Source organism: Bos mutus, chromosome 19, assembly GCF_027580195.1.
Source record: "Bos mutus isolate GX-2022 chromosome 19, NWIPB_WYAK_1.1, whole genome shotgun sequence".
NCBI lineage: Eukaryota > Metazoa > Chordata > Mammalia > Artiodactyla > Bovidae > Bos > Bos mutus.
This window is the reverse complement of record NC_091635.1, coordinates 14,216,975-14,231,909: the sequence shown is the minus strand read 5'-3', so window position 1 is coordinate 14,231,909 and position 14,935 is coordinate 14,216,975. Positions and strand designations below refer to the sequence as shown.

Genomic DNA, 14,935 nt, shown 5'->3' with positions numbered 1-14,935 from the left:
TGGAGCCCGAGTCGGAGCTGGCGGCAAGATCGCAGCCCACGTCCCCCACCCCTCTCACCTCGCGCACCTCCCGCCCGCCCAGCTGTCTCAACCCCGCGCCCCGCCTTGCTCCCCTGTGCGGTCTCTCACGCCCCCTTTGTCTTTGCGACTCTCGGTCTCTGGCTTAGTTTCTGCCCACCTCCCCTCCTGCCCTGGGATCGCCGGGACGGCTGGAATCTTCCGCTCTCTCAAATCCAGAAAGGCTCTCTCGCCCTCTACATCCCGAGGAACCCAGCCCCTTTCCCTCCCGCAGCAGCCGCCTCCTCCCCCATCCCAAAACAACACCGCTGCTCTTGGGAGGTCTGGAGAGCATAATAATAACCTTGAAGGCTCCGCACTTTATGGGAGCGAGGGGAGCGAGGAGAGTGGTTCGACTAGACTACCTGTGAGGTGGGGAGGGGCAGAGCTGAAGGATCCCCATTGCAGTGATGAAGAAACTGAGGCTCGGGGAGGCCCTGTGACTTGCCCAAGGTCACACCGAGAATCTGGGATGAAGCTGAAACCAAACCCAGCCTGCCGAACTCCCAGTCCTTGGGGTTCCTTGTCACAGCCTCCCCGACCCTTTACTGCTACCTGGGCGTTGATGAAAGGCAAGAGATTAGGGGGTAAACGCGGGCCCTTCTTAGATGGTTGTGGGGAGAAACGGGTCTGGAGAGGAAAGGCAAAACCTACAACCCCAAACCCGCGTTCAGCCGGAAGGGCTGTTTCCAATTATCCTGGGGGAAGGGAGGAGGCTTTGCCTTTTTGGGTGTAAGAGCCCCGGCTTTCAGCACCTCTGGGCAGAGGTGACATTCCTCACTCCTCTCCAGTCGTCGTCACAGGCGTCCCGTTCTCCCCTCAGACTGGGAGTCCACAATCAAACCCTCTGCTGACAGTCTCTCTTCAGAGACCTCTTCTCGGTGTCTGGCAAGGTGTGTGTGGAGGGGAAGCGGGGAGCCACTGCTTGAAACAACACCCCCCCCCCCAAACCAAGACAGAGCAGATAAATGGAGAAACCAGACGAGTGACAGCTGCTGAATGACTCGCCCTTGCCGTGCTTCTAACGCGAATACAGAACGTGACGTTTGTGGTTTTCGGCACCTTTACTCTTTCATGTGTGCCCTTGACTCTGGCTACTCAGTCACCTGCCTCTTGGGGAGTCCAGGCGAGGGGAGGCGGTCCTCTGGCTTTCCTTCCCCCAGAGCTGACTAACGGTCCCTCAGCTGCCGAATGATGGTAAATAGTGTCGTGCGAGAGAGCGCGGGTGTCTCGTCTGTCACCGTCTGCACAGTCTAACACAGTCACACCCAACAGTCTGACACACAGCTCCTGCCACTCCTGCTCAGCCACACTCACCGTGACCCCTGTCGCCCCCACCTTGGGAGTGAGATTTCAAACAGGTTTCCCCCCTTCAGTTTACCAAGTTGCCTAGCAACCCGCCAGTCAATGGCACGAGGCCCCACCCCCCACTGGCTTGACTTCACACGAAGCTTCGCAGCCCCATTGGTTCCCGCCTAGTCCCACCTCTCAACCCTGGTTTCAGGAATATTACGCCAGTCCCCGCTGCTGGACTCCGGAGCCCACTGGTAACCCTCCCAGCCTCATCTCCATCATCTGCCTCCCCAAAGAGACACAAAGATTCTAGTATCATATAAAATCTTTTTATGTAAACTCGCCCCCACCTCCCTCTGTCCTTCCCTGTCCCATCTCCTCCTGGTGGGCATCTGAGATGCTGGTGTCTGGGCCTCCCCCGCACCACCAGAGCTGAAGCTGACATTCAAGGTGCACATGGCGCATGGAGAGCAGAGGAAGGTCCACTTCCTCCTCCCTCTCATCCCCACTCTCCGTGGGTTCCGGAAACACACGCTGCCCGGAGGCGGTGGCCAGCAAAGGCAGGCTAGGATGCAGGCTATAGGGAGAGATGGGTGGTGCCGGTCAGTTCCCTGAGCCAGGATGCCCACTCCCTCAGGTTTACCTCCCTCCCAAACCGAGCCCCCAAATGTGCAAAATTGACTCGTGACCTCACGCCATTGGTGCAGTCCTTCTGGGGCTGGAAACTCAGCACTGGCTCCGGCTTGCTCTCAAGCCCCGCCCCGCCGGTGTCCCACACAGAGACAGCCCCGCTGGTGCTGCCGCTCACAAGGAACTGCCCGGTCCTGGAGGAAAGAGGAGAGAGGCCTGCCGACATGGAGTCATCACCCGGGGCAGGAACCCTTCATCGTCAAGGGCTGGGATCCCGCAGTTGGGCTCTGGCATCCCAGGGGCATCAAGGCCCCAGCAGAGAGGACTGCTAGTCACTCACAGGTCCAGATCAAAGTAGATACGCTGATTGGTGGTCACCTCTCGGCTCAGGGACCACAGTGGGTGCCCAAGCTGCCGAAGATCCCAGCACAGAAGCTCAGCATCCTGAGAACAAAAAAAATAGGAGCCTAGAATCCACCCTCCACTCCCCTGCCTCCAAGACACGCCTGCTTCCCTCCAGGGTTATAAGCACTCCTTTAGCTGGGTTGATTTTTCCCCCCATGCCTATCTCCTAACACAGCAGACTACATCCCCACTCCTGCCTTCTACCCACTTGTTTTGGAACCTCAGAATATGATGCCTACCTTGCGGGCTCCGGAGAAGAAGCAATTGCCATCGGGGTGAAAGCAGAGGTGCGTGATGCCCCCTTGGTGTCCTCCCAGCAAGGCAAGAGGGGACCCATCTTCCCAGGTGTACAGGCCCAGGGAGCGGCCATAGGAGCCACAGGCGTAGAGGGGCTGGGTTGGGCTGAAGGCTATGCAGGAAATGATGCCACTCTGGCCCTGCCTTTTTGCTAGAAGGGGAAGGAACAACGTGGGGGAGAGGGCAAGAGTACCCAGCATTAACCAGGCTAATCAGAGGTGTACCTCTGTCTCCTGTCCCAGAGCCCAGGTGCTGGACTCAGTGTCCCCCACACCCCATTCGTTTTCAGCAGGATGAAAACTTCTGATGCTCCCTAAATCCTTCTATCCCCTTCCAAGGACTGAAAGATGCAAGCCCCACTCTCTTCCCTCTCAAACCTCAATTTTTCTTTTTTTAAAAAAATTCCAAAAAAAATCCCATCTTATTTGTTTCCCCAGCCCAACACCTAATAAGCATTCAATTACTGCTTTTATTTTTTCCTTTGGTTGCACCACAAGACATTCAAGATCTTAGTTCCCTGACTGGGATCAAACCTGTGCCCCCTGCAGTGGAAGCGCAGTCTTAACCACTGGACTGCCAGGGAAGTCCCCTCAATTTTTCCTTGGAAGGGTCAGAAAACTGAGACTTATAGGCAAACGGAATCAGCTTCTCCAGTTTCTTGGAAAAACCAAGACTTTGGGAACCAAGAGGTAAAGAACCAACAGGGGAGGGGCTCAGGAGTGAACCAGCTCTTGACTTGACTTTGACCTTGGGAAAGTTTTATCCCCTCCCTGAGTCTGCTTTCTCCTCTGCCTACTGGGTACAACCTCCCAGGGCTGTGAGGATAACAAGCCCCAACCCCCACCTCCGCACATGACCACAGGGCCCCTCTGCTCTTGGCTGGGCCCCTTCCTCTCCTCCCTTGGAGGCGCAGACTGCTTACCAAATGTGGTTCGGACCTCGCAGTCTCTGCCAGGCCGGGATGTGGAGAAGACACGCACAGTCCGGTTAAAGCCACAGAAGAGCTGGGAGCCATCCGGGGAGAAGCAGAGCGAGTGGGCTGCCGTCAGCTCATCCTAGGGGAAGGGAAGGGCTGGAAACAGGCCTGGCGCACAGCCTCTTTCTTCTTCAGGAAGGAGAGCTGGGCCAGGGCAAGCCCTGCGGCTGGGTGGAGAGTCCCTACCAGGTGATTGTAGGAGCGAAAGGAAGCCCGGAGCTCTCCGGTGAAGGCGTCCCAGATGTGAATTGGGTTCTCCCGGCTGCTGCTGGCCACGCTGAGAGAGACACGGACACTGAGGCCCCGGTGCTGTCAAAGGAAGGGAGGAAGCCAACTGACCAGCCCTCTCAGCTCACATCTGAAGGTCAAAGCAAGCTTCCCTCCTCCTGAGACCCCCACAGCCCCTGGCTGTCTCTCAGTAGAGGGTTCCCTTAAAACGGGGTGGGGAGGGAAAGCAGGCAAAAGACATCACTTACTAGGAGGTGTCCGGCTGAGCTGAAGACATCAGGGAATACCAGCAGTAGTCATAGATGGTGTCGCCTTCCACCATTCGAAGGACGGGGGCCTAGACAGAGATGCGGAGATGCCTGGGTCACTGATAGGACAAGGAGGCCCACTCGGACCTGGAGCAGCTTTACGGCAGAGGGAGACACTCTGTGGGCACTTAACCAGGCAGGGGAAGGCAGATCAGGCAAATACAAGAACAAGACCTTGAGCTTCAAGGCTCAGCTCAGACTTTCACATCAGAATTGGGCCACTAAACGCCATACAGATTTATCCTTTTGCTTTGTCAACACTTAAGAGAGGAAGAAACAAATAACACCCCAACCCAGAGACAAAGAACCAGCCAATGATGCAAATACCCACCAAGCCACCTACCAGGTGCCACTGGATCCTTTATAAAAGTTGTCGACCAGTTCAAACAAGCAAAGAAGTATTAAAACAAAGCCAATCCAAACCCTGTGAGGCCTCCACTTAGCTTAAGAAACAAAATATTTTACCAAACAGTTAAAAACCTCTTCCCAATGAAATCCTCCTTCAGAGGGAAACACTATCCTGAATTTATCATTCTTGTATATTTCTTTAGGAATATATTCATAGAGGAAAGACAATATATAGCATGGTCTCACTTGCCTTTAAACTTAATATGAATGGTACCAAGCTGTATGCATCCCATCGCGATTATGAGATTTATGGTGACAAACTTAGCTTGAATTCACGCATTTTTCCTGCTTCACAGCACTCCATTCACGCATCGTTCTCTATTGACAGTCACTGATGTTTTTCCAGTTTCTGGCAAGTGCGCTTTAACAATCTGGTACACATGTGGGAGGGATTCTCTGCAGTTTCTGCTACTGAGGGAAACCACTGGGCTCCATGGTATGCGCTCTGCCAACTCTACGAGATCGTGTCACATTTTTTTCCCAAAGTGCTCATCCCAATTTATTCTCCCCGCAGCAGCGTGTAGGAGCACCCATTGCTCTGCCTCCTCTTGCTGTTGCCAGACTTCCATGCTTTTCTCAATTTGAAGGCTGTGAAATGGTATTTCATTACAATATAAACTGGCATCTCTCATTACCAGTGAAGTGAAGACATTTTTCTTTTTAAGGGCACCTTCTCATAGTTTTTGCTCAGTTTTCTCCTTGGTTGTTGTCTTTGACTTACTGACTTGAAGGAAATCTTCACATCATCAGGATATGAGTCCTTTGTCACTTACTTGCTGGCCCTTGGGGTGATGTCACCCAGCTGTGACTGCAGGTCCACATCTCCACTCTTAACCCTTGCATCTGACTGCATGGAGTAAAGTTCCATTAGGGCATCGCACAGGCTCCTCAAACTCAGTTTAGCTGGGATAGACCCAGCCTCTGCTGCCTCTGAATCTGCTGCTCCTCCTGGGCTCTCCACCCGGTTCTCAAGCCTAAACTCTGACCACCCTGACTACTACTCTCTTCACGTCCTTTCCTCTCCTGGTCCAACCCAAGGCCAGAGCTTGCCGATTCCACCTCCTAGGTTCGCTTGAACATGTCTCCTTACCTTTGATTCCACGTGTAGCCACTACCTTCTTGCCAGCGTTTCTACACATGCCCTGGCCTCCCTCCTCCCTATACTCTAACCTGCCACTCAAATTTCCACTCTTTAGCCACACTGAGGCCCTGGACTCTTGTCATCATTCTCCTGCTCAAAGCATTGCAATGCTTCTTCATAACCCTCAGTATAAAACCCAATCTTCTAGGAAGCTTTCCCTTACCAAGCATCTACCCCACACCCACCTCTCCAGGCTCATCCCTCACCCCTGCCTTCTTTCCTGTAACATCTCCATACCCCACCATCCTGATTCCCAGCTCTGAGAAGGTGCCAACTCACTGCATTCCTGGGCTGCAGGCTTTCACACACACTAGACTCCAAGTCTGGAACAGCCTTCCCTCATTTCCCCCAACAACTCTTCCTGGTCAAATCCTAGCCATCCTTTGGGTCTCTCAGACACTTCTCCCCATGGGAAGCCTCCTCCTGAACCACGTTCCAAATGCCCTCTGTGTCTCCACTCTGCAAAAGACAGGAATCATGTCTGTCTGTCTTACCACTGTTTCCCCAACACCTACTGAGGAATCAGTACAATCAGCAGTCAAATGTTTTAATGGGAAAATGGAAATAGAAGACTGTCCCAATAACATAAGGCCCAAAATAATAGCACCTTGAATTAAAACAGAGTGAACTGGATAAATTAGAAAGATCAGGTGGACTTGATGGGATTTGGTAATTAATTGGATGTGGGGGTTAGGAGAGGGCGATTAAAGGATGAGATCCTGGTTTGGATACCTAAGGTCACCAAGATGGTGGAAGGACTTGGCATGCACAGGAGAGCTGAGGTGCCAAGGTACTCAGCGAGTTAGGGAGAATCAGACAGCCTAAGCCACAAAGGACAAGTTTTTACAAAGCAGAAAAGCAATTGTGTGGATATAGCATTTGAGAATGAGGACACCCCTCCCCAACCTGAGATATGTAGGACACAGAGGTTGCACAGTCTCCCCTAGAGAAGGTACAGGAAAGGGAAGACCTCAGGCAAGAGCCACAGGGTAGGCAGAGTACTCAGGGAAGAGGCGGGGACATAGAAACAGGAGTTCCAGAAAGCTCTGTGAAAAGGTAGAAAAAGGAAGGGAGGAGTTGGGAAACTATGTTGAGAAGAAGCAGTACACCGATGCACAAAAATACCCCCAAACCGTCCCCCACTTTCCCCACCTACATAAATGCTATCCATTTCCATACCAAACTTTCAGACATTAAAAATGAAAATACATGCCTCAAGGCCAAAACACCAAAACGTGAAACAGAAACAATAATGCCACAAATTAAATATAGACTTAAAAGAGAAAATAGCTAATGAGTGAGGCTGTGATAGAATTGGTATACTCATATTGCCAACACCAGTAATAATAATAAAAAGAATAAACAGCATAAAAAGCTTTTGAAAACAAACTGATTATTGGTATTACAAGACATAAAAAAAATACTGATACTCTCCGACCTAGGGTATTTCTTATAAAACTTCTCTGTTTCTCTGAAGAATCTCCATCAAAACACATGGAGATGTTCACTGAAAAATAATTTATGATATAAAAAACCCTGAAAACAATCCAAAAGTCCAAAACAGAGGAAGAGTTAAGAAAACTATCATAAGCATTCAATGTAATATCATAAACCATTAAGCATGATAACCACAAAGACTGGAGGACCACAAAAAACATTTATGATATGACTGTTAAAAGTAACAGTGTACAAAACCATCTACCATAGTATTACAACCACATAGAAAGCTTCGGTATTTGGACAGAGCTTAGGAAGAATGACAATGACAGAAAACCAAAGACAAACCCAGACAGTGTATTAAAAATCAGAGACATTACTTTGCCTACAAAGATTCGTGTAGTCAAAGCTATGGTTTTTCCAGTAGTTATGTATGGATGCAGGAGCTGGACAATAAAAAAGGCTGAGCACCGGAGAACTAAGGCCTTAGAACTGTGGTGTTGAAGAAGACTCTTGAGAGTTCCTTGAACAGTAAGGAGATCAAACAAGTCAACCCTAAAGAAAATCAACCCTAAATATTTATCGGAAGAACTGATGCTGAAGCTGAAGCTCTTAATATGGTGGCCACCTGATACGAAGAGCTGACTCACTGGAAAAGACCCTGACGCTGGGAAAGACTGAGGGCAGGAGGAAAAGGGGATGACAGAGGATGAGATGGTTGGATGGCATCACCAACTCAATGGACATGAGTTTGAGCAAATTCCAGGAGATGGTGAAGGACAGGGAAGCCTGGCGTGCTGCAGTCCATGGGATTGCAAAGAGTTGGACATGACTGAGCAACTGAACAATAACAACCAGAAAGAATATATAAAAACATAAAGGGCTAAATTTTGTAGAGTGGTAGAAAACAATGACGTTTCCCCCTTTGTACCATTCTCATTTCTCTAAAACAAGTGTGTGTAAAAAAATAAATAAATAAAATAAAACAAGTGTGTGCAATAAATGTTCGAGCTCTCACATTTCCAGCCTCCTCTAACTATCCCTGCTCCTGAACTCTTTCAGGCTGGCTGCACCATGCCCACCTGGTCCTGGTTTCTGGACACCACTGGTTTCTGTTGCAGAAACCAGGGCAAGGTGTGCCTTACAGCTTGCACAAAGAACTACCATGTCTGCAGTCTCCGAGCTCACAGAGATGCAGGACAGGCAGGCATTCAGGACCATCCCTGGAACAGGAGACCCTTCTTTCACAAGACCTGCACTCCCACTAACCTACACGCCTGGCATGTAGACTGTGCTCAATGAATATTTGTTGAATGAATCAGCAATGAAAGAATGAATAAAAAGGCCCAACATCCTGGCCTCTGCCATTCCTTGACTTCCTCAGCACCCACGGCCACCACCTCCACTCTGGACCAGCTGCCCACACACACAACTGAGTCATCACCACAATCTCTGGCCATCATCTCCACCCCATCCAGGGGCACCCCACAGGTCTAGTAGTTAGGACTCCATGCTTTCACTGCCAAGGGAGGGCCTGGGTTGGGGAAAAAAAAAAAAAAAAAAAAAGAACATCCAACCCATTTGGCTCCCTGAATTTCTGTTCAGCTTCATCAGAAGCCCATTTACAACCCATTTCCTTACCCACCTTACATGCTGGTCAACCATGACAGGGGTACTCTGGCAGACACTCTCGAAACACCCCTGGTCTTTCTCTCCTGGCAAACCCCAGACAGACCTCCTATTCCTCCTAGACCATGCTTGCACTCAACTAACACCAAGGACTACTAGTGTGTGCTCAACACTGACTGCATGCCAGGCACTATTTTAAGCGCTTTACCCTAATTCTTTTAATTCTCACCACAACTCTATGCTGCTGCTGCTGCTGCTAAGTCACTTCAGTCGTGTCCGACTCTGTGCGACCCCAGAGACGGAAGCCCACCAGGCTCCCCCGTCCTTGGGATTCTCCAGGCAAGAACACTGGAGTGAGTTGCCATTTCCTTCTCCAATGAATGAAAGTGAAAAGCGAAAGGGAAGTCGCTCAGTCATGTCCAACTCTTAGCGACCCCATGGACTACAGCCTACCAGGCTCCTCCATCCATGGGATTTTCCAGGCAAGAGTACTGGAGTGCGGTGCCATTGCCTTCTCCGACAACTCTATGAAGTGGGTGCTATTATTACCATCTTCATTTTACAAACAGAGAAACTATAGTCAACTTACTGAGGAAAGATGCACAACCATGCTAACTGGTCTCACTTTCAATGAAGGATAACAAATTTCTAGCGGGGACTGAGCAAAGAGTAGTGCTGGGCTTCCCTTGTGGCTCAGCTGATAACATATCCACCTGCAATGCGGGAGACCTGGGTTCAATCCCTGGGTTCAGAAGACCCCTGGAGAAGGGAAAGGCTACCCACTCCAGTCTTCTGGCCTGGAGAATTCCACGGACTGTATAGTCTGCTGCTGCTAAGTCACTTCAGTTGTGTCCGACTCTGTGTGACCCCATAGACGGCAGCCCACCAGGCTCCGCCGTCCCTGGGATTCTCCAGGCAAGAACACTGGAGTAGGTTGCCATTTCCTTCTCCAATGCATGCAAGTGAAAAGTGAAAATGAAGTCACTCAGTTGTGTCAGGCACTTTGGGACCCCATGGACTGCAGCCCACCAGGCTCCTCCGCCCATGGGATTTTCCAGGCAAGAGTACTGGAGTGGGGTGCCATTGCCTTCTCCGACTGTATAGTCTATGGGGTCGCAAAGACTGAATGGACACAACTGAGCGGGGAAGAAAAAAAAAGAGCACTGCTACTCTACATCGAGCATTCCTTGGTGGTTTTGATTTTCTACTCCCTGGGGATTGATCATTTCACACCTTCTGCTGTCTCCCCACAGCCCCCTTCCTTCAGCTGATAGCCTCCTGTTATGCTTCCCTGAGAAGCCAAGAGACTGAGACACCCATATCTTCCCATGACCAAACAACTTCCTCTGAACACACCCTTTGCCTTTCTTCCCATGGCGAGCAAGGATTCTGCGCCTGTCAAAGTCTAGTCCTTCAGTGTGCTCTGGATCCTGTCTTCTCCCAGTCACACACGGACTCTGTCACACAGCCCTCTCTTACAGCAGCAATTCCTCCCTCTCTACTGGCTATTCCTGACCTCACAGAAGCATCTTGTTAACCTTTCTTTAACCCCACATTCCCTCCGGTCACCATTCCATTTCTCAGCTCCCTTTCACAGGGAAACACTTTCAAAGAATTTTCTCTTCCATCCCCCTACAATCGGCTTCTGCCTCCAACATTTCTCTGAAAGTGCTTTTCTTAAAGTCATTAATGTTTTCTCGGGTCATTCTCTAAATCTGCTCTCACTCTCAACATGGTTAGACATGATCAGAATCATTAGACGTGATTTTGGCCTCCACTTTTGTAACTTCTCCTGTACACATCTCCATGTGCCTGAGCGCTCCATCTGCTTGAGCCTTCGTCTCCATTTCCACTCTCTCTTGAGATTGACTCCATTCTCAATTCCAAGATACCATCGACATGCTCTCCCACTTTCAAAGTATATCCCCAGCACCCTTCTCCAAGTCTCTCCTTAGGTTTACATTTCACATTTAAAGTACCTAAAAATCCTTACTTCTGTCCCAACATTTCTTCATATCCTCTGAGTAAACTGTATCCCCATTCACCCAACTGACTTCCAAGTCCTAAGAAATATACTTCAAAACCACCCACCTCTATCTCTCCTGATACCACACTAGCACAAGCCAACATCATTTTTTACCTAGACTGTGGGATACACATCTAGATGAATCTCCACTCTTGCCCACTCACAATCCACTCTCTAGATTTCAGCCATCATTTCACTCCTCTCTTTTAATCTCTCCCACGGCTTCCTCAAAACACTTCAAATGCCCTACCCACAAGATGTGGCTGCCAGCCACCTTGCCATCTTCACCACGCTTTCCCCCTCACTGGCCTTGGTCCAGGCGCACTGGCTTGCTTTCTGTTGCTTGAACACATAAGGCTCTTTCCCAGCTCTAGGTCTTTGTATAATAGCATTTTTGCCTCTTGGAAAACTTCACATGACTGATCTCGTCATCTTTCAGATATCAGCTCAAATGCCTCTTCTTCAGAGAGCCCCTCCCCTGACCTTGTTTTTAATCTAAAGCAGCATCCTCGGGACTTCCCTGGTGGTCCAGTGGCTAAAACTCTGAGCTTCCAATGCAGGGGCCGGGTTCAATCCTGGTCAGGAAACTAGATCTGACATGCCACACTTAAAAGATCCTGCATGCTACAACTAAGACCTGGCACAGCCAAATAAATAAATAAAGTTTAAATAAATAGGTAGATAAAATGACACTATTCAAAAATACAAACAGGTAAAAATAAAGCAGCATTCTCTAGTTAGTCTTTGTTCTGTTTATTTCCTTCATAGCATTTATTTATTTCCTTCACAGACTTATTATCATATGTAAAGAACTTCATTATTTATTTACACGTTTGCTGTCTGTCTCCTTCAAAGAATTTTTCTTCCATCCCCTACAACGGGCTTCTGCCTCCAACATTTCTCTGAAAGTGCTTTTCTTAAAGTCATTAATGTTTTCTCGGTCATTCTCTAAATCTGCTCTCACTCTCAACATGGTTAGACATGATCAGAATCATTAGACGTGATTTTGGCCTCCACTTTGTAACTTCTCCTGTACACATCTCCATGTGCCTGAGCGCTCCATCTGCTTGAGCCTTCGTCTCCATTTCCACTCTCTCTTGAGATTGACTCCATTCTCAATTCCAAGATACCATCGACATGCTCTCCCACTTTCAAAGTATATCCCCAGCACCCTTCTCCAAGTCTCTCCTTAGGTTTACATTTCACATTTAAAGTACCTAAAAATCCTTACTTCTGTCCCAACATTTCTTCATATCCTCTGAGTAAACTGTATCCCCATTCACCCAACTGACTTCCAAGTCCTAAGAAATATACTTCAAAACCACCCACCTCTATCTCTCCTGATACCACACTAGCACAAGCCAACATCATTTTTTACCTAGACTGTGGGATACACATCTAGATGAATCTCCACTCTTGCCCACTCACAATCCACTCTCTAGATTTCAGCCATCATTTCACTCCTCTCTTTTAATCTCTCCCACGGCTTCCTCAAAACACTTCAAATGCCCTACCCACAAGATGTGGCTGCCAGCCACCTTGCCATCTTCACCACGCTTTCCCCCTCACTGGCCTTGGTCCAGGCGCACTGGCTTGCTTTCTGTTGCTTGAACACATAAGGCTCTTTCCCAGCTCTAGGTCTTTGTATAATAGCATTTTTGCCTCTTGGAAAACTTCACATGACTGATCTCGTCATCTTTCAGATATCAGCTCAAATGCCTCTTCTTCAGAGAGCCCCTCCCCTGACCTTGTTTTTAATCTAAAGCAGCATCCTCGGGACTTCCCTGGTGGTCCAGTGGCTAAAACTCTGAGCTTCCAATGCAGGGGGCCCGGGTTCAATCCCTGGTCAGGAAACTAGATCTGACATGCCACACTTAAAAGATCCTGCATGCTACAACTAAGACCTGGCACAGCCAAATAAATAAATAAAGTTTAAATAAATAGGTAGATAAAATGACACTATTCAAAAATACAAACAGGTAAAAATAAAGCAGCATTCTCTAGTTAGTCTTTGTTCTGTTTATTTCCTTCATAGCATTTATTTATTTCCTTCACAGACTTATTATCATATGTAAAGAACTTCATTATTTATTTACACGTTTGCTGTCTGTCTCCCACACAAAAAAAGCAAACCAGCTCTCTGTCTCATTCATCACTTTATCCCAATACCCAACACAGTAAGTGAATGCTGCTGCTGCTAAGTCATTTCAGTCGTGTCCGACTCTGTGCAACCCCATGGACGGCAGCCCACCAGGCTCCGCCATCCCTGGGATTCTCCAGGCAAGAACACTGGAGTGGGTTGCCATTTCCTTCTCCAATGCATGAAAGTGGAAAGTGAAAGTGAAGTCGTTCAGTCATGCCCGACTCTTAGCGACCCCATGGACTGCAGCCTGCCAGGATCCTCCATCCATGGGATTTTCCAGGCAAGAGTACTGGAGTGGGTTGCCATTGCCTTCTCTAACACATCTCTGTAAGTCAATTAAAAACCACAGTGAGAAAAAAAAATAAAAATAAAAATAAAAACCACAGTGAGAAAGCCACTACTCTTTTACAAGAAACACATATTCCTAACTAAAGAAGGACAAATATCTCTTTAAGTGACTTCGGAATTCAGGGTAGAAATATTACTTGTGGAAACTCATGGCGAAGTGTCCTGCCTGAGAACAGGAAACATGTGGACTGTTCTTTCTCCATCTACAGGAAGGCCTTAAAAGTGCAATGTCTGATGAAGTGGCAGTTAGCTCTTAGCCCCTGCCCTTACCATTTCCGCATATTCCAGTTGCTCCCCCTCATTGTACAGCTCTGGGGGCAGGTTATAAATCCGCAGAATATTATCAGCACTATTGGTCAAGATGCAGGAACCATCAGGGGCCCTAGGAGGATGAAAGAGTTAGAAAGCTGGACAGACCTAGATTTTCCAAGTGCAGGGCTAGGGCTGAGCTGACCTCTGGGATAGATAAACAGCCCTAGGACCTTGAGGAGAGAAGACACACAATCCTAAATGCAACTGAAGCTCAGGCCAGGAATTCTTACTCCTTCTCCCACCATGGTAGATCCTTCTCCCAGATAAATGGGCTGTTTTAAGGTGGAAATCCTGGGCGTGGTTTTCTCCCTGCCCTATAATCCTTACTTACCACTTACAGCCTTTCAAGAAGTTTTCAGGTTGGGTGATGAACTCTGACCAGGAACCACTGAGAAACCGAGGTACCTGGGAGAAGTTGTAGTTCCAAATGCTGTAAGGAAGATGGAGGGGTGGACAACAAACTTGGGTCGCCAAAGCGAAGTGGAAATGGGCCTGGAAAAATGGGGCTGAGGACTGGCCTATGAGATTACTTCACACTCCCAATCTCCTCAGATTCCTGAGCCAACCGCTAGCCCCACTTACGTGTATCCCTCATCCTCTGGAGTGAGTTCTTCAGACACACCTTCCACGTCTTCTCCGGGCCCCAACTCTGGCCTGTTTGTTTCTTCTGCAGGAAGGCTCACATTTTCAGATAGTTCTTTCTTTTCGACTCGACTGCTCAACTCACTAGAACCAAACCCTGTTTCCAGGGGAGTGGGGAGAGAAGCTGGGACCCCTTCCTCCAGCTCCTGGGACAGAGCTAAGCCAGCCATGGGATCTGAGGACACCTGGGGCGGATCATCCCCATCGCGTGGCGTTGGCATCAGTTCAGGGTCCGTATTTTTATCCATCGGGGAAGCCTGATGAGACAGACGGGCTGGAGCTGGGGCCTGGTCTGAAGGAAGGCAGTCTGGAGCTAATGGTGGAGCCTCCGGTGTCTTCATACTGCAGAGGAAGCGCGACAGACATTGGCCGCGGCCAGGCAGCCCTCTTCCCGGCGGCTACCAGGGGCCGGGCCCGCGGAGCAGCCGAGACCGCTTCAAAGTTCGCACGGATTGGGATGCAGAACTGGAAAAATGCTCCAGTGTGTTCCTCCTCCCAGGAGGGGGCACAAGGCCCAGCGAATAAACAGCGTTCCTAAGCCTAGTCGGTAGCTAAGTGCCACCAGTTCTCGCGGGATTTGGGTCCACGTTTCCATTGGACCTCAGCATCCCTGATCAGACTTCGCGCGCAACCCAAGGTAGGGGCGGGGTAGGAA

The 14,935-nt window shown here is 49.2% G+C and overlaps 1 protein-coding gene across 2 annotated transcripts; it reads right to left on the bottom strand.

Annotated features, from left to right (window-relative positions):
• Positions 1 to 1,665: 1,665 nt before the first annotated feature.
• WRAP53 (WD repeat containing antisense to TP53) lies at positions 1,666 to 14,857 on the bottom strand. Of its 2 annotated transcripts, none has more exons than XM_005894803.3 (10): positions 14,221 to 14,856; positions 13,970 to 14,068; positions 13,597 to 13,708; positions 4,135 to 4,223; positions 3,845 to 3,935; positions 3,605 to 3,737; positions 2,625 to 2,833; positions 2,321 to 2,424; positions 2,040 to 2,174; positions 1,666 to 1,927 (listed from the first exon to the last, which is right to left on the bottom strand). In XM_005894803.3, exons 1-10 carry the CDS (start codon positions 14,619 to 14,621, stop codon positions 1,681 to 1,683), a joined length of 1,620 nt encoding a protein of 539 aa, XP_005894865.2. In that variant the 5' UTR covers positions 14,622 to 14,856; the 3' UTR covers positions 1,666 to 1,680. The 2 variants fall into 2 exon arrangements, 1 of the variants encoding a protein (XP_005894865.2); XR_011467940.1 differs by having other exon boundaries at positions 1,788 to 1,927; positions 2,040 to 2,196; positions 14,221 to 14,857.
• Positions 14,858 to 14,935: the final 78 nt, after the last annotated feature.

Excerpts from the sequence above, each read along its gene's own strand:
- WRAP53 (XM_005894803.3), bottom strand. The coding sequence starts at position 14,621 with ATGAAGACACCGGAGGCTCCACCATTAGCTCCAGACTGCCTTCCTTCA. Across the intron at positions 3,738-3,844 it reads TTCGCTCCTACAATCACCTG|GATGAGCTGACGGCAGCCCA; the intron begins GTAGGGACTCTC and ends CCCTTCCCCTAG. Across the intron at positions 2,834-3,604 it reads CGAGGTCCGAACCACATTTG|CAAAAAGGCAGGGCCAGAGT; the intron begins GTAAGCAGTCTG and ends TTCCCCTTCTAG.